The sequence below is a fragment of the Hypanus sabinus genome, chromosome 9 (assembly GCF_030144855.1).
Source record: "Hypanus sabinus isolate sHypSab1 chromosome 9, sHypSab1.hap1, whole genome shotgun sequence".
NCBI lineage: Eukaryota > Metazoa > Chordata > Chondrichthyes > Myliobatiformes > Dasyatidae > Hypanus > Hypanus sabinus.
Genome location: NC_082714.1, coordinates 80,785,632 through 80,804,081, shown reverse-complemented (window position 1 = coordinate 80,804,081; position 18,450 = coordinate 80,785,632). Strand labels below are relative to the sequence as shown.

General features: G+C 60.2%; 1 protein-coding gene across 1 annotated transcript in view; it reads right to left on the bottom strand.

Moving 5' to 3' along the window:
- tmod4 (tropomodulin 4 (muscle)) overlaps window positions 1-18,450 on the bottom strand; it is a 59,304-nt gene that overhangs the window by 35,762 nt on the left and 5,092 nt on the right. The window contains exons 2-4 of the mRNA XM_059978690.1: window positions 12,373-12,569; window positions 11,479-11,635; window positions 10,585-10,710 (exon numbers count right to left, since the gene is read on the bottom strand). Of these exons, the coding sequence (XP_059834673.1) occupies window positions 10,585-10,710; window positions 11,479-11,635; window positions 12,373-12,489 (400 nt within the window). The 5' untranslated portion in view covers window positions 12,490-12,569. The remainder of the gene's footprint in view (window positions 1-10,584; window positions 10,711-11,478; window positions 11,636-12,372; window positions 12,570-18,450) is intronic.

Genomic DNA, 18,450 nt, shown 5'->3' with positions numbered 1-18,450 from the left:
GAACGCTGTGGGAGGGGGTGAGGAGGGAACGCTGTGGGAGGGGGTGAGGAGGGAACGCTGTGGGAGGGGGTGAGGAGGGAACGCTGTGGGAGGGGGTGAGGAGGGAACGCTGTGGGAGGGGGTGAGAGGGAACGCTGTGGGAGGGGGGTGAGGAGGGAACGCTGTGGGAGGGGGGTGAGGAGGGAACGCTGTGGGAGGGGGTGAGGAGGGGAACGCTGTGGGAGGGGGTGAGGAGGGAACGCTGTGGGAGGGGGTGAGGAGGGAACGCTGTGGGAGGGGTGAGAAGGGAACGCTGTGGGAGGGGGTGAGGAGGGAACGCTGTGGGAGGGGGTGAGGAGGGAACGCTGTGGGAGGGGGGTGAAGGGAACGCTGTGGGAGGGGGTGAGAGGGAACGCTGTGGGAGGGGGTGAGAGGGAACGCTGTGGGAGGGGGTGAGAGGGAACGCTGTGGGAGGGGTGAGGAGGGAACGCTGTGGGAGGGGGTGAGGAGGGAACGCTGTGGGAGGGGGTGAGGAGGGAACGCTGTGGAGGGGGTGAGAGGGAACGCTGTGGAGGGGTGAGGAGGGAACGCTGTGGGAGGGGGTGAGGGAACGCTGGGAGGGGTGAGGGAACGCTGTGGGAGGGGTGAGGAGGGAACGCTGTGGGGAGGGGGTGAGGAGGGAACGCTGTGGGAGGGGGTGAGGAGGGAACGCTGTGGGAGGGGGTGAAGGGAACGCTGTGGGAGGGGGGTGAGGGAACGCTGTGGGAGGGGGTGAGAGGGAACGCTGTGGGAGGGGGTGAGGAGGGAACGCTGTGGGAGGGGGTGAGAGGAACGCTGTGGGGAGGGGGTGAGGAGGGAACGCTGTGGGAGGGGGTGAAGGGAACGCTGTGGGAGGGGGTGAGGAGGGAACGCTGTGGGAGGGGGGTGAGGGAGGGGGGGGGGAGGAACGCTGTGGGAGGGGGTGGAGGGAACGCTGTGGGAGGGGGTGAAGGGAACGCTGTGGGAGGGGGTGGAAGGGAACGCTGTGGGAGGGGGTGAGGAGGGAACGCTGTGGGAGGGGGTGAGAAGGGAACGCTGTGGGAGGGGGTGGAGGAACGCTGTGGGAGGGGGTGAAGGGAACGCTGTGGGAGGGGGTGAAGGGAACGCTGTGGGAGGGGGTGAGGAGGGAACGCTGTGGGAGGGGGTGAGGAGGGAACGCTGTGGGAGGGGGTGAAGGGAACGCTGTGGGAGGGGGTGAGGAGGGAACGCTGTGGGAGGGGGTGAGGAGGGAACGCTGTGGGAGGGGGTGAGGAGGGAACGCTGTGGGAGGGGGTGAGAAGGAACGCTGTGGGAGGGGGTGAGGGAACGCTGTGGGAGGGGGTGAAGGGAACGCTGTGGGAGGGGGTGAAGGGAACGCTGTGGGAGGGGGTGAGGAGGGAACGCTGTGGGAGGGGGTGAGGAGGGAACGCTGTGGGAGGGGGTGAAGGGAACGCTGTGGGAGGGGGTGAGGAGGGAACGCTGTGGGAGGGGGTGAGGAGGGAACGCTGTGGGAGGGGGTGAGGAGGGAACGCTGTGGGAGGGGTGAGGAGGGGAACGCTGTGGGAGGGGGTGAGGAGGGAACGCTGTGGGAGGGGGTGAGGAGGGAACGCTGTGGGAGGGGGTGAAGGGAACGCTGTGGGAGGGGGTGAAGGGAACGCTGTGGGAGGGGGTGAGAAGGGAACGCTGTGGGAGGGGTGAGGAGGGAACGCTGTGGGAGGGGTGAGGAGGGAACGCTGTGGGAGGGGGTGAAGGGAACGCTGTGGGAGGGGGTGAGGAGGGAACGCTGTGGGAGGGGTGAGGAGGGAACGCTGTGGGAGGGGTGAGGAGGGAACGCTATGGGAGGGGGTGAGGAGGGAACGCTGTGGGAGGGGGTGAAGGGAACGCTGTGGGAGGGGGTGAAGGGAACGCTGTGGGAGGGGGTGAGAAGGGAACGCTGTGGGAGGGGTGAGGAGGGAACGCTGTGGGAGGGGTGAGGAGGGAACGCTGTGGGAGGGGGTGAAGGGAACGCTGTGGGAGGGGGTGAAGGGAACGCTGTGGGAGGGGGTGAGGAGGGAACGCTGTGGAGGGGGTGAGGAGGGAACGCTGTGGGAGGGGGTGAAGGGAACGCTGTGGGAGGGGGTGAAGGGAACGCTGTGGGAGGGGGTGAGGAGGGAACGCTGTGGGAGGGGGTGAGGAGGGAACGCTGTGGGAGGGGCGAGGAATGTGGGACGGGTGAGAAGGGAACACTGTAGGAGGGGGTGAGGAGGGAACGCTGTGGGAGGGGGTGAGGAGGGATCACTGTGGGAGGGGGTGAGGAGGGTACGCAGTGCGAGGGGGTAAGGAGGGAACGTTGTGGGAGGGGGTGAGGAGGGAACACTGTAGGAGGGGGTGAGGAGGGAACGCTGTGGGAGGGGGTGAGGAGGGAACGCTGTGGGAGGGGGTGAGGAGGGAACGCTGTGGGAGGGGGTGAGGAGGGAACGCTGTGGGAGGGGGTGAGGAGGGAACGCTGTGGGAGGGGGTGAGGAGGGAACGCTGAGGGATGGGGAGGAGGGAACGCTGTGGGAGGGGGTGAGGAGGGAACGCTGTGGGAGGGGGTCAGGAGGGAACGCTGTGGGAGGACTGAGGAGGGATCGCTGTAGGAGGGGGTGAGGAGGGAAAGCTGTGGGAGGGGTGAGAAGGGAACGCTGTGGGAGGGGGTGAAGGGAACGCTGTGGGAGGGGTGAGGAGGGAACGCTGTGGGAGGGGGTGAGGAGGGAACGCTGTGGGAGGGGGTGAAGGGAACGCTGTGGGAGGGGTGAGGAGGGAACGCTGTGGGAGGGGTGAGGAGGGAACGCTGTAGGAGGGGGTGAGGGAGGGAACGCTGTGAGAGGGGGTGAAGGGAACGCTGTGGGAGGGGTGAGGAGGGAACTCTGTGGGAGGGGGTGAGGAGGGAACGCTGTGGGAGGGGGTGAGGAGGGAACGCGGTGGGAGGGGGTGAAGGGAACGCGGTTGGAGGGGTTGAAGGGAACGCTGTGGGGAGGGGGTGAGGAGGGAACGCTGTGGGAGGGGGTGAGGAGGGAACGCTGTGGGAGGGGGTGAGGAGGGAACGCTGTGGGAGGGGGTGAAGGGAACGCTGTGGGAGGGGTGAAGGGAACGCTGTGGGAGGGGGTGAGGAGGGAACGCTGTGGGAGGGGGTGAAGGGAACGCTGTGGGAGGGGGTGAGGAGGGAACGCTGTGGGAGGGGGTGAAGGGAACGCTGTGGGAGGGGGGTGAGGAGGGAACGCTGTGGGAGGGGGTGAGGAGGGAAAGCTGTGGGAGGGGGTGAAGGGAACGCTGTGGGAGGGGGTGAAGGGAACGCTGTGGGAGGGGGTGAGAAGGGAACGCTGTGGGAGGGGGTGAGGAGGGAACGCTGTGGGAGAAGGGTGAGGAGGGGAACGCTGTGGGAGAGGGTGAAGGGAACGCTGTGGGAGGGGGTGAGGAGGGAACGCTGTGGGAGAGGGTGAAGGAACGCTGTGGGAGGGGGTGAGAAGGGAACGCTGTGGGAGGGGGTGAGGAGGGAACGCTGTGGGAGGGGGTGAGAAGGGAACGCTGTGGGAGGGGGTGAGGAGGGAACGCAGTGCGAGGGGGTGAGGAGGGAAAGCTGTGGGAGGGGGTGAGGAGGGAACGCTGTGGGAGGGGGTGAGGAGGGAACACTGTAGGAGGGGGTGAGGAGGGAACGCTGTGGGAGGGGGTGAGAAGGGAACACTGTAGGAGGGGGTGAGGAGGGAACGCTGTGGGAGGGGGTGAGGAGGGGAACACTGTAGGAGGGGGTGAGGAGGGAACGCAGTGCGAGGGGGTGAGGAGGGAACGCTGTAGGAGGGGGGTGAGGAGGGAACACTGTAGGAGGGGGTGAGGAGGGAACGCTGTGGGAGGGGGTGAGGAGGGAACGCTGTGGGAGGGGGTGAAGGGAACGCTGTGGGAGGGGGTGAAGGAACGCTGTGGGAGGGGGTGAAGGAACGCTGTGGGAGGGGGTGAAGGGAACGCTGTGGGAGGGGGTGAGGAGGGAACGCTGTGGGAGGGGGTGAAGGGAACGCTGTGGGAGGGGGTGAAGGGAACGCTGTGGGAGGGGGTGAAGGGAACGCTGTGGGAGGGTGTGAGGAGGGAACGCTGTGGGAGGGGGTGAGGAGGGAACGCTGTGGGAGGGGGTGAGGAGGGAACGCTGTGGGAGGAGGTGAAGGGAACGCTGTGGGAGGGGCTGAAGGGAACGCTGTGGGAGGGGTGAAGGGAACGCTGTGGGAGGGGGTGAAGGGAACGCTGTGGGAGGGGGTGAGGAGGGAACGCTGTGGGAGGGGGTGAGGAGGGAACGCTGTGGGAGGGGGTGAAGGGAACGCTGTGGGAGGGGGTGAAGGGAACGCTGTGGGAGGGGGTGAAGGGAACGCTGTGGGAGGGGGTGAAGGGAACGCTGTGGGAGTGGGTGAGAAGGGAACGCTGTGGGAGGGGGTGAGGAGGGAACGCTGTGGGAGGGGGGTGAGGAGGGAACGCTGTGGGAGGGGGTGAAGGGAACGCTGTGGGAGGGGGTGAAGGGAACGCTGTGGGAGGGGGTGAGGAGGGAACGCTGTGGGAGGGGGTGAAGGGAACGCTGTGGGAGGGGGTGAGGAGGGAACGCTGTGGGAGGGGGTGAGGAGGGAACGCTGTGGGAGGGGTGAGGAGGGAACGCTGTGGGAGGGGGTGAAGGGAACGCTGTGGGAGGGGGTGAAGGGAACGCTGTGGGAGGGGGTGAAGGAACGCTGTGGGAGGGGGTGAAGGGAACGCTGTGGGAGGGGGTGAGAAGGGAACGCTGTGGGAGGGGTGAGGAGGGAACGCTGTGGGAGGGGTGAGGAGGGAACGCTGTGGGAGGGGGTGAAGGGAACGCTGTGGGAGGGGGTGAGGAGGGAACGCTGTGGGAGGGGGTGAGGAGGGAAAGCTGTGGGAGGGGGTGAAGGGAACGCTGTGGGAGGGGGTGAAGGGAACGCTGTGGGAGGGGGTGAGAAGGGAACGCTGTGGGAGGGGTGAGGAGGGAACGCTGTGGGAGGGGTGAGGAGGGAACGCTGTGGGAGGGGTGAGGAGGGAACGCTGTGGGAGGGGGTGAAGGGAACGCTGTGGGAGGGGGTGAGGAGGGAACGCTGTGGGAGGGGGTGAGGAGGGAACGCTGTGGGAGGGGGTGAGGAGGGAACGCTGTGGGAGGGGTGAGGAGGGAACGCTGTGGGAGGGGGTTGAGGAGGGAACGCTGTGGGAGGGGGTGAGGAGGGAACGCTGTGGGAGGGGGTGAAGGGAACGCTGTGGGAGGGGGTGAAGGGAACGCTGTGGGAGGGGGTGAAGGGAACGCTGTGGGAGGGGGTGAGAAGGGAACGCTGTGGGAGGGGTGAGGAGGGAACGCTGTGGGAGGGGTGAGGAGGGAACGCTGTGGGAGGGGTGAGGAGGGAACGCTGTGGGAGGGGGTGAAGGGAACGCTGTGGGAGGGGGTGAAGGGAACGCTGTGGGAGGGGTTGAGGAGGGAACGCTATGGGAGGGGGTGAGGAGGGAACGCTGTGGGAGGGGGTGAAGGGAACGCTGTGGGAGGGGGTGAAGGGAACGCTGTGGGAGGGGGTGAGAAGGGAACGCTGTGGGAGGGGGTGAGGAGGGAACGCTGTGGGAGGGGTGAGGAGGGAACGCTGTGGGAGGGGTGAGGAGGGAACGCTGTGGAGGGGTGAGGAGGGAACGCTGTGGGAGGGGGTGAAGGGGAACGCTGTGGGAGGGGGTGAAGGGAACGCTGTGGGAGGGGGTGAGGAGGGAACGCTGTGGGAGGGGATGAGGAGGGAACGCTGTGGGAGGGGGTGAAGGGAACGCTGTGGGAGGGGGTGAGGAGGGAACGCTGTGGGAGGGGTGAGGAGGGAACGCTGTGGGACGGGGTGAGAAGGGGAACACTGTAGGAGGGGGTGAGGAGGGAACGCTGTGGGAGGGGGTGAGAAGGGAACACTGTAGGAGGGGGTGAGGAGGGAACGCTGTGGGAGGGGGTGAGGAGGGATCACTGTGGGAGGGGGTGAGGAGGGTACGCAGTGCGAGGGGGTAAGGAGGGAACGCTGTGGGAGGGGGTGAGGAGGGAACACTGTAGGAGGGGGTAACGCTGTGGGAGGGGGTGAGAAGGGAACGCTGTGGGAGGGGGTGAGGAGGGAACGCTGTGGGAGGGGGTGAGGAGGGAACGCTGTGGGAGGGGGTGAGGAGGGAACGCTGTGGGAGGGGGTGAGGAGGGAACGCTGAGGGATGGGGAGGAGGGAACGCTGTGGGAGGGGGTGAGGAGGGAACGCTGTGGGAGGGGGTCAGGAGGGAACGCTGTGGGAGGGGGTCAGGAGGGAACGCTGTGGGAGGACTGAGGAGGGATCGCTGTAGGAGGGGGGTGAGGAGGGAAAGCTGTGGGAGGGGGTGAAGGGAACGCTGTGGGAGGGGGTGAAGGGAACGCTGTGGGAGGGGTGAGGAGGGAACGCTGTGGGAGGGGGTGAGGAGGGAACGCTGTGGGAGGGGTGAAGGGAACGCTGTGGGAGGGGTGAGGAGGGAACGCTGTGGGAGGGGTGAGGAGGGAACGCTGTAGGAGGGGGTGAGGAGGGAACGCTGTGGGAGGGGGTGAAGGAACGCTGTGGGAGGGGTGAGGAGGGAACTCTGTGGGAGGGGGTGAGGAGGGAACGCTGTGGGAGGGGGTGAGGAGGGAACGCTGTGGGAGGGGGTGAGGAGGGAACGCTGTGGGAGGGGGTGAGGAGGGAACGCTGTGGGAGAGGGTGAAGGGAACGCTGTGGAGGGGTGAGGAGGGGAACGCTGTGGGAGGGGGTGAAGGGAACGCTGTGGGAGGGGGTGAGGAGGGAACGCTGTGGGAGGGGGTGAAGGGAACGCTGTTGGGAGGGGGTGAGGAGGGAACGCTGTGGGAGGGGGTGAGGAGGGAACGCTGTGGGAGGGGGTGAAGGGAACGCTGTGGGAGGGGGTGAAGGGAACGCTGTGGGAGGGGGTGAGAAGGGAACGCTGTGGGAGGGGGTGAGGAGGGAACGCTGTGGGAGAGGGTGAGGAGGGAACGCTGTGGGAGAGGGTGAAGGGAACGCTGTGGGAGGGGGTGAGGAGGGAACGCTGTGGAGAGGGTGAAGGGAACGCTGTGGGAGGGGGTGAGAAGGGAAAGCTGTGGGAGGGGGTGAGGAGGGAAAGCTGTGGGAGGGGGTGAGGAGGGAACACTGTAGGAGGGGGTGAGGAGGGAACGCTGTGGGAGGGGGTGAGAAGGGAACGCTGTAGGAGGGGGTGAGGAGGGAACGCTGTGGGAGGGGGTGAGGAGGGAACTGTAGGAGGGGGGTGAGGAGGAACGCAGTGCGAGGGGGTGAGGAGGGAACGCTGTGGGAGGGGGTGAGGAGGGAACACTGTAGGAGGGGGTGAGGAGGGAACGCTGTGGGAGGGGGTGAGAAGGGAACGCTGTGGGAGGGGGTGAGGAGGGAACGCTGTGGGAGGGGGTGAGGAGGGAACGCTGTGGGAGTGGGTGAAGGGAACGCTGTGGGAGGGGGTGAAGGGAACGCTGTGGGAGGGGGTGAAGGGAACGCTGTGGGAGGGGGTGAGGAGGGAACGCTGTGGGAGGGGGTGAGGAGGGAACGCTGTGGGAGGGGGTGAAGGGAACGCTGTGGGAGGGGGTGAAGGGAACGCTGTGGGAGGGTGTGAGGAGGGAACGCTGTGGGAGGGGGTGAGGAGGGAACGCTGTGGGAGGGGGTGAGGATGGAACGCTGTGGGAGGAGGTGAAGGAACGCTGTGGGAGGGGGTGAAGGGAACGCTGTGGGAGGGGGTGAGGAGGGAACGCTGTGGGAGGGGGGTGAGAAGGGAACGCTGTGGGAGGGGGTGAGAAGGGAACGCTGTAGGAGGGGGTGAGGAGGGAACGCTGTGGGAGGGGGTGAGAAGGGAACGCTGTGGGAGGGGGTGAGAAGGGAACGCTGTGGGAGGGGGTGAGGAGGGAACGCTGTGGGAGGGGGTGAGGAGGGAACGCTGTGGGAGGGGGTGAGGAGGGAACGCTGTGGGAGGAGTGAAGGGAACGCTGTGGGAGGGGGTGAAGGGAACGCTGTGGGAGGGTTGAAGGGAACGCTGTGGAGGGGGTGAGGAGGAACGCTGTGGGAGGGGGTGAGGAGGGAACGCTGTGGGAGGGGGTGAAGGGAACGCTGTGGGAGGGTGTGAGGAGGGAACGCTGTGGGAGGGGGTGAGGAGGGAACGCTGTGGGAGGGGGTGAGGAGGGAACGCTGTGGGAGGAGGTGAAGGGAACGCTGTGGGAGGGGGTGAGAGGGAACGCTGTGGGAGGGGGTGAGGAGGGAACGCTGTGGGAGGGGGTGAGAAGGGAACGCTGTGGGAGGGGGTGAGAAGGGAACGCTGTGGGAGGGGGTGAAGGGAACGCTGTGGGAGGGGGTGAAGGGAACGCTGTGGGAGGGGGTGAAGGGAACGCTGTGGGAGTGGGTGAGAAGGGAACGCTGTGGGAGGGGGTGAGGAGGGAACGCTGTGGGAGGGGGTGAGGAGGGAACGCTGTGGGAGGGGTGAGGAGGGAACGCTGTGGGAGGGGGTGAAGGGAACGCTGTGGGAGGGGGTGAAGGGAACGCTGTGGGAGGGGGTGAAGGGAACGCTGTGGGAGGGGGTGAGGAGGGAACGCTGTGGGAGGGGGTGAGGAGGAACGCTGTGGGAGGGGGTGAGGAGGGAACGCTGTGGGAGGGGGTGAAGGGAACGCTGTGGGAGGGGGTGAGAAGGGAACGCTGTGGGAGGGGGTGAAGGGAACGCTGTGGGAGGGGATGAAGGGAACGCTGTGGGAGGGGGTGAGGAGGGAACGCTTTGGGAGGGGGTGAGGAGAGAACGCTGTGGGAGGGGGTGAGGAGGGAACGCTGTGGGAGGGGGTGAAGGGAACGCTGTGGGAGGGGTGAGGAGGGAACGCTGTGGGAGGGGGTGAGGAGGGGAACGCTGTGGGAGGGGGTGAAGGGAACGCTGTGGGAGGGGTGAAGGGAACGCTGTGGGAGGGGGTGAAGGGAACGCTGTGGGAGGGGGTGAGGAGGGAACGCTGTGGGAGGGGGTGAGAAGGGAACGCTGTGGAGGGGTGAGGAGGGAACGCTGTGGGAGGGGTGAGGAGGGAACGCTGTGGGAGGGGGTGAAGGGAACGCTGTGGGAGGGGGTGAAGGGAACGCTGTGGGAGGGGTGAAGGGAACGCTGTGGGAGGGGGTGAGGAGGGAACGCTGTGGGAGGGGGTGAGGAGGGAACGCTGTGGGAGGGGTGAGGAGGGAACGCTGTGGGAGGGGGTGAGAAGGGAACACTGTAGGAGGGGGTGAGGAGGGAACGCTGTGGGAGGGGGTGAGAAGGGAACACTGTAGGAGGGGGTGAGGAGGGAACGCTGTGGGAGGGGGTGAGGAGGGAACGCTGTAGGAGGGGGTGAGGAGGGAACGCAGTGCGAGGGGGTGAGGAGGGAACGCTGTGGGAGGGGGTGAGGAGGGAACACTGTAGGAGGGGGTGAGGAGGGAACGCTGTGGGAGGGGGTGAGAAGGGAACGCTGTGGGAGGGGGTGAGGAGGGAACGCTGTGGGAGGGGGTGAGGAGGGAACGCTGTGGGAGGGGTGAGGAGGGAACGCTGTGGAGGGGGTGAAGGGAACGCTGTGGGAGGGGGTGAGGAGGGAACGCTGTGGGAGGGGGTGAGGAGGGAACGCTGTGGGAGGGGTGAGGAGGGAACGCTGTGGGAGGGGGTGAAGGGAACGCTGTGGGAGGGGGTGAAGGGAACGCTGTGGGAGGGGGTGAGGAGGGAACGCTGTGGGAGGGGGTGAAGGGAACGCTGTGGGAGGGGGTGAAGGGAACGCTGTGGGAGGGGGTGAGGAGGGAACGCTGTGGGAGGGGTGAGGAGGGAACGCTGTGGGAGGGGGTGAGGAGGGAACGCTGTGGGAGGGGGTGAGGAGGGAACGCTGTGGGAGGGGGTGAGAAGGGAACGCTGTGGGAGGGGGTGAGAAGGGAACGCTGTGGGAGGGGGTGAGGAGGGAACGCTGTGGGAGGGGGTGAAGGGAACGCTGTGGGAGGGGGTGAGAAGGGAACGCTGTGGGAGGGGGTGAGGGAGAGAACGCTGTGGGAGGGGGTGAAGGGAACGCTGTGGGAGGGGTGAGGAGGGAACGCTGTGGGAGGGGGTGAAGGGAACGCTGTGGGAGGGGTGAGGAGGGAACGCTGTGGGAGGGGGTGAAGGGAACGCTGTGGGAGGGGGTGAGGAGGGAACGCTGTGGGAGGGGGGTGAGGTGGAATGCTGTGGGAGGGGGTGAGGAGGAACGCTGTGGGAGGGGGTGAGAAGGGAACGCTGTGGGAGGGGGTGAGGAGGGAATGTTGTGGGAGGGGGTGAGGGCATAACACTGGCGGATTTATCTCATTACAACCTTGCTCTTAGGCTTGCTGTGGATTCGTGGGTGAATACACTCCGTGCCTATTGGACATCACGCGTGGGATGCAATGTGGGGGCGTGGGGTGGATATGGGGGCAAGATTCCCACCTGTCATGTTGCCTCCCAATGTCCCCAAGACAACCTGCCCTCTTCGTCCAGTGACACTGTCGGCTGTCGTACCTCCCCCAGTTGAACCGTCGGCTGACCCCCACACCCCAGCACACGGTCTGCACTCACCAGCGATATCACACATCTCCGCGTCGCTGGCGTTGGCCAGCGCCTCCTCCAGCTCGGGCTCCAGGATCACAGCCGCGTCCTTCTCGAACTGCGTCAGCTCCCTCTCCTTCGGCACAAAGGGCTTCCCTGTCCCGGGACAGAGCGCGAGAGTTAGAGAGGCGTGGGGTGTGCAGAGGGCTAGGGGGCAGAGGAAGGTAGGAGAGGAGTGGACGAGGGATGAGGTGGTACGAGGGTGGGAGTGGGGGAGAACAGGGATGAGAGCAGTTCGGAAGGAGGAGGAAAGAGAGACAGAGAGGTAGAGGGAGGGGTGTGAGAGTGAAGAGAAAAGGAGAGAGAGTGTGAAGATGTAACAGGTAGGGAAGTGGAGGGGAGAGGGGTGGGAAGAGAGAGGTGGGGAGAGAGGGTGGGGGAGTGAGGGGTGGGGAAGAGGGGGAGAGAGGGGTGGGGGAGAGAGGGGTGGGGGGAGAGAGGGGTGGGGGAGAGAGGGGGGGCAGGGAAGAGAGGAGTGGGGGAGAGAGAGGTGGGGAGAGGGGGTGGGGAGAGATGAGGAAGAGAGGGGTGACGGAGAGGTGAGGGGTAGGGAGGGCTGGTGGTGGAGAAAGGGATTGGTGGAGGAGATAGGGAAGGAAATTGGGGTGATGGGGCAAGGGGTGAGTGGGGGGCAGGGGACGGGGAAAGGGAATGGTGGAGGGGAAGATGGGAATGGGGTGGGGCTGGGGAGAAGGGAGGGCAAAGGGGGTGAGCAAAAGGGGAGGGGATGGAGGCAGAGGTGGGGCAGATAGGGAAAGTTGGATGTTGATAAATGGGTGTTAGAGGAATGGGGAGAGAGGGATGGAAGGAAGGAGAGAGAGAGGGTGGGAAGAGCGTCTCAGAGAGACTGAGATGAGTGTGCACCTCGTTTCTCTCCGGTGAAGGGGATCAGGTCCTCCCTCTCCTTCACTTCCAGCGCCTCCTTTTCCAGGTAGTCGAGTAGCTGATCCCGGTCGTAGGGACCTGTGGGGGTCTTCTTGGTCTGGTCCCTCTGTCTGAGACCGGCGGGCAGCAGGGCGTTCTGTCCGACAGTGGGAGCGGAGGAGGAGGGGTGAGGAGGAGAAAGTGGAGCGGGAGAAGAAGGGGAAATAGGTGAAGAGGGAAGGGAAAGAGGGCACGGATAGGGAAAGTGGATGGTGGGAGAGATGTAGAAGAGGGGCGGAGGAAGTGGGTTGAACATGTGGTGGGGGAAAGTGGAGGGGAGACAAAGGTGAGCACCAGGGAGGAGATACAGGGTACAGCTGAGTTCACCGATCTGGTTTTGACAGCCCATCCTGCACCCTACACCCCAATGAGTATAGAACCTCCCCCAGCTCCTTCCTGAAGTTCCCACATCCCCTCCATTCACATGGAGATGGGATTGGCTGGGGTATGAGCACCTTGTCTACACCGACGCCGGATGGGTGTCCAGGCACACCTCCTATTCATCCGCCTCTCCTTCTTCTTGCCCCTCACTCCCACTCGCCACGCTCCCACACACAGTGCCTGTCTCCGCACCCTACCCTTATACAACAGCATTACAGCATCGAGTGTTCGAAATTGGCCCAACTGATCGACCTGCTGGCCTGGCCTTGTGTAGATTCCATCCACTGCACCCCCTGCTCCCTCCTCGCTGCCTCTGCTGAGCGCTCAGAATAAACCCTCTCACTGCCGTTTCTTAAGGAAAACTAAACTCCCTCTCCACAAGCAATTATGCTGCTCACTGTCTCCTGAAAGGGTCTGACGTCCCTCGTTCACCACCCACACCCCCCTCCCTACCTCGGGATCCATCTCCGTTAGCTCGTAATCCAGCTGTTCCAGCTCATTCTCCGAGAGCTGATGGAGGATCTGGTCCTCATCGATGTCCAGATACTTGTCCCGGTCCTGACTCTGCATGTTTAATCCTCCTCAGAGAGAGCAGTGCAGGCCGAGTTCCGTCCCGCGCCCTGTGTGGGACAGGCTTCCTGTTCCCCAGTCTGCAGTAGGACAGGAAAGGTCCGTCAGCCTCGGTGGCTGCGTCCACGTTCCAGTTCATTGTTGTACATATGCCATAGAAAGTTAGCACAGTACAAACTGACAGAAACTTGCATTGGTATATTCATTAAACCAACACAGATTACTCCTGTCTGTGTGTGTCCGGAGTGTGCGCGCAAGTGTGTGGAGTTTGCACATTCTCCCTGTGACCGCGTGAGTTCCCTCCCATGTCCCAATGACGTGTGGGGGTTTATTGATATAAATTAGTAATTATAGTAATATAAAATAATCGTGTGTGTGTAAGTGCTCATGCATGTGTCTGTGTAGTTGTGTGAATGTGTGTCTGTATCTGTATGTATATACACACACACACACGCACACATATACATAGCGGTAGCACGGAGTCCATGTACGTCCTCCATGTGAAATGTGTGGGTTTTCTGCCCGACGCTCCAGTTCCCTCCCACTTTCTGATGATTATGAGTTAGAGATTCAATGTGGAATAGCCATTCCGAACATTTGAGCCACACCACCCAGAAAGCCCCGACAACCCTGATTTAATCCTAACCTAATCACAGGATCATTTACAACAACCAATTAACCTGCTACCCTGGTACATCTTTGGGCTGTGAGAGGAAACCGGAGCACCCGGAAAAATCCCTCACATTCCACGTGGAGGATGTACAGAGACTCCTTACAGAGGATATTGGGATAAAACTCCAAACTCCGACGCTCTGGCCGGTAATGGCGTCACACTATGCTATCACTTCTGCAGGGTCTGTTGGTTTCCCTCCCTCTCTCCTCCCATCCTCTTTCTCTCTCCACCCCTCTCTTTTCTCCCTTCCTATTAGTTACATCTCCTCTTCGCTGATAATCAACACCTGTGCACCTCAAAGACATGTGCTTAGCCCACTGCTCTACTCTGCACCATGACTGTATGGCTCGGCACAGCTCAAATTCACCACCGTTGCCAGCAGAATTTCAGACTGTGACAAAGAGAAGTACAGGAGTGAGCCAGATCGGCTGGTTGAGTGGTGTTGCAACAACAAACCTGCACTCAACATCACTAAGGCCGAGGAATTGACTGTGGACTTCAGGAAGGGGAAGTCAGGAGAACGCACGCACACCAGTCCTCATCGAGGAGCCTGTGGTTGAAAGGGGGAGCAGCTTCAAGTTCTTGGGCATCAACACCTCAGAGGATCTACCCTGGGCCCAGCAGGATAGAATCACACATCAGGGGCTCCACCTTAATAGACATTTGAGAAGATTTGGTATTTGAGAAGAGTCTTTGGAGAAACTCTTACCAAGTGCTACAGGTTATGGTAGAGAGGATTCTGACTGACTATCACAGCCTGACTTGGAGACTCCAATGCACGGCATCGCAAGAGGTTGAAAAAGGTTGTAGATTCAGCCATTTCCATCCTTCTCCACCATTGAGGACATCTTCAACTGGCAGTACCTCCAGAAGGTGGCATCATTAAGAACCCTCAGACCCTCACCATCCGGGACAGGGCCTCTTCTCCTAATTACTATCAGGGAGCCTCAACACACACACAAAATGATTCGGGAACAGCTTCCTTCCCTACACCATCACATTTCTGCATGGGCGATGAACGTGACCTCATTCCTCCTTTTGTTTGGTTATTTGTGATTTATAGAAATTCTTGGTCTTTGCCCTGCACTGCTGCCACAGAACAACACATTCCATCACCTACGTAAGTTTTAACAGATCTGATTCAGAACATGACATATCCTAATCCCCTTTCCAAAACCATATCCCAGAACCTATCTGAAAGGGCCATTTCTCCAGCATCTGACCCCATTCCCCACCCACACCCGTCCAGTTCACCCCTTGGACATCATTCAACCCCAAGTGTTGCAGAGCAGAGGGACGTGGCATCACAGGCAGACGGTGAGGTGGAGTTCAACGAGACAGTGGTGAGGCTGCACTCGCAACGTTGTGACCCCGACCAACAGGAGCCCTCGATTCATGAACTATTCGGGAATGGTGGAGGGGAAGGAGTGATCCACACGCACACCTTCCAACACAGCTGGGACAATGCTGGTAGATACCTGGAACAGGTTACCCTCAATTTCAAAAGAGAATGAAGAGGGAAAGTTTGAGAAGAAATGCACCACTCTCCCCTCGGTGAACGGCAGGACCCCGGGGAGCATTATGTAACAACTGCACATGTACATGGTTCCCTGAAAAGTGGAGACTCTGGTACAGTTCACCATGCTGGCCTTCATCAGTCAGGGCACTGAGTGTAGGAGTCGGGATGCCACGTTACAGTTCAACAGGAGGCTGGCGACACCACACCTGGAACATCGTGTCACCCAGCTACAGGAGCGATGAGATTCAGCTGAGAGGGTACAGAACTGATTTATGAGGATGTTGCCAAGAATCGAGGGCCTGAGTTAAGGGGAGAAGTTAGACAGGGAAAGACTTGGATCCTTGAAGTACAAGGGACTGAGGGGTGACCTTATAAAGGTGTATAATATCATGAGGTGCAGAGATAGGGTGAATGCACACATGATTTTTCTCTGTGTTGGGAATCAAGAACCAGACAAAACAGGACAGGTACATGGATAGGAGAGGTTAGAGGGATATGGACAGGTACACAGATAGGAAAGGTTTAGAGGGATACGGACAGGTACCCAGATAGGAAAGGTTTACAGGGATACGGACAGGTACACGGATAGGAAAGGTTTAGGGGGATACAGACAGGTACACAGATGGGAAAGGTTTAGAGGGATACGGACAGGTACACGGATAGGAAAGGTTCAGAGGGATACATACAGGTACACAGATAGGAAAGGTTTAGAGGGATACGGACAGGTACACGGATAGGAAAGGTTTAGAGGGATGTGGACAGGTACAGAGATAGGAAAGGTTTAGAGGGATACGGACAGGTACACGGATAGGAAAGGTTTAGAGGGATACGGACAGGTACACGGATAGGAAAGGTTTAGAGGGATACGGACAGGTACACGGATAGGAAAGGTTTAGAGGGATACGGACAGGTACACGGATAGGAAAGGTTTAGAGGGATACGGACAGGTACACGGATAGGAAAGGTTTAGAGGGATACGGACAGGTACACGAATAGGAAAGGTTTAGAGGGATACGGACAGGTACACAGATAGGAAAGGTTTAGAGGGATACGGACAGGTACACAGATAGGAAAGGTTTAGAGGGACATGGACAGGAAAGGTTTGGAGGGATATGGGCCAAAAGCAGGTAAATGGGACTCGTTTGGAAGGGAACTTTGATCGATGAGAACCAGTTGGGCCAAAGGGCCTGTTTGCAGGGTATGTGACTCGGTGACTCTAATGTTACCAAAACGAAATGGATCTTACTGTACACAATAGAGCACCCATTCCCAAGGCACAGCCAGGGCAGGCGCACGTCATGGGTGCATGGTTGGCTGAGAGGGCCCCACACCCACGCATATCACTGATAAGACCCAGGGGTGTTTCCTGGACAACCATGGGCGAGTACTAGCTGTCTACCACTGATAGCCACATAATGGCTAACCGGGTTACTTGGCCTCATTAACCAGTGTCTAACCGAACCCTGGCCCCAACCTGCTCCCCATGACCCAAAGCAGGGTTACAGGCAGACGCTATATGTGACAGCAGCATTGACGTGGTGGAGTGGTGGAGAAAGAGCGCAGAGGGGTTACAGAATCAGCTTAGATGAGTTGGGCCAAAGGGCCTGATTCTGCATGTTTGATTCTATACGTAGGAGATTAAAAAAACAAATTTAAATTCAGGTTTAACTGGCAGGTTGGACTTGCAGTGAGGTCAGGCACCCAGAGTTCACTTCCCTGCGATTGCTCTCTCTAGAAACAGTCTGGTGGGCCGTCCAAGATGGTCTGCTTTGGAGATGAACAATTCCTTTGGGAAATTAGTTGAGGGAAGTGAAACACAAGGACAGGGGCAGCAAAACCTGTGTTGGAAATTGTGGGATTGAACCTGTGGATCCTGTTGGAACGACGAGGAGTTACTACGGTTATCACAGCACAGTGATATCACCACCACAGAGACCCGGGTTCAAACGCGGTTCAGAGGGATACGGACAGATAAAAGGATAGGAAATGTTTAGAGGGATACGGACAGGTACACGGATAGGAAAGGTTCAGAGGGATACAGACAGGGACACCGATAGGAAAGGTTTAGAGGGATACGGATAGGGAAGGTTTAGATGGATACGGACAGGTACACGGATAGGAAAGGTTCAGAGGGATACAGACAGGGACACCGATAGGAAAGGTTTAGAGGGATACGGACAGGTACACGGATAGGAAAGGTTCAGAGGGATACAGACAGGGACACCGATAGGAAAGGTTTAGAGGGATACGGACAGGTACACGGATAGGAAAGGTTTCGAGGGATACAGACAGGTATATGGATAGGAAAGGTTCAGAGGGATACGGACAGGGACACGGATAGGAAAGGTTTAGAGGGATGAGGACAGGTACACGGATAGGAAAGGTTCAGAGGGATACGGACAGGTACACGGATATGAAAGGTTCAGAGGGATACGGACAGGTACACGGATAGGAAAGGTTCAGAGGGATACGGACAGGGACACGGATAGGAAAAGTTCAGAGGGATACAGACAGGGACACGGATAGGAAAGGTTCAGAGGGATACAGACAGGTACACAGATAGGAAAGGTTTAGAGGGATACGGACAGGTACACGGATAGGAAAGGTTCAGAGGGATACGGACAGGTACACGGATAGGAAAGGTTCAGAGGGATACGGACAGGTACACGGATAGGAAAGGTTCAGAGGGATATGGACAGGTACACAGATAGGAAAGGTTCAGAGGGATGTGGACAGGTACAGAGATAGGAAAGGTTTAGAGGGTTACGGACAGGTACATGGATAGGAAAGGTTTAGAGGGATACGGACAGGTACATGGATAGGAAAGATTTGGAGGGATGTTGACAGGTACACGGATAGGAAAGGTTTAGAGGGATGTGGACAGGTACACAGATAGGAAAGGTTTCGAGGGATACAGACAGGTACACAGATAGTAAAGGTTTAGAGGGATACGGACAGGTACACGGATAGGAAAGGTTTAGAGGGATGTGGACAGGTACACAGATAGGAAAGGTTTAGAGGGATAAATGTCGACAGGTACATGGATAGGAAAGGTTTAGAGGGATACGGACAGGTACACGGATAGGAAAGGTTTAGAGGGATGAGGACGGGTACACAGATAGGAAAGGTTTAGAGGGATGTGGACAGGTACACGGATAGGAAAGGTTTAGAGGGATACGGACAGGTACACGGATAGGAAAGGTTCAGAGGGATACGGACAGGTACACGGATAGGAAAGGTTCAGAGGGATACAGACAGGGACACCGATAGGAAAGGTTCAGAGGGATACAGACAGGGACAGCGATAGGAAAGGTTTAGAGGGATACGGACAGGTACACGGATAGGAAAGGTTCAGAGGGATACGGACAGGGACACGGATAGGAAAAATTCAGAGGGATACAGACAGGTACACGGATAGGAAAGGTTCAGAGGGATACAGACAGGTACACGGATAGGAAAGGTTTAGAGGGATACGGACAGGTACACGGATAGGAAAGGTTCAGAGGGATACGGACAGGTACACGGATAGGAAAGGTTTAGAGGGATACGGACAGGTACACGGATAGGAAAGGTTCAGAGGGATATGGACAGGTACACGGATAGGGAAAGTTTAGAGGGATACGGACAGGTATATAGATAGGAAAGGTTCAGAGGGATACGGACAGGTACACAGATAGGAAAGGTTTAGAGGGATACGGACAGGTACACGGATAGGAAAGGTTTAGAGGGATGTGGACAGGTACAGAGATAGGAAAGGTTTAGAGGGATA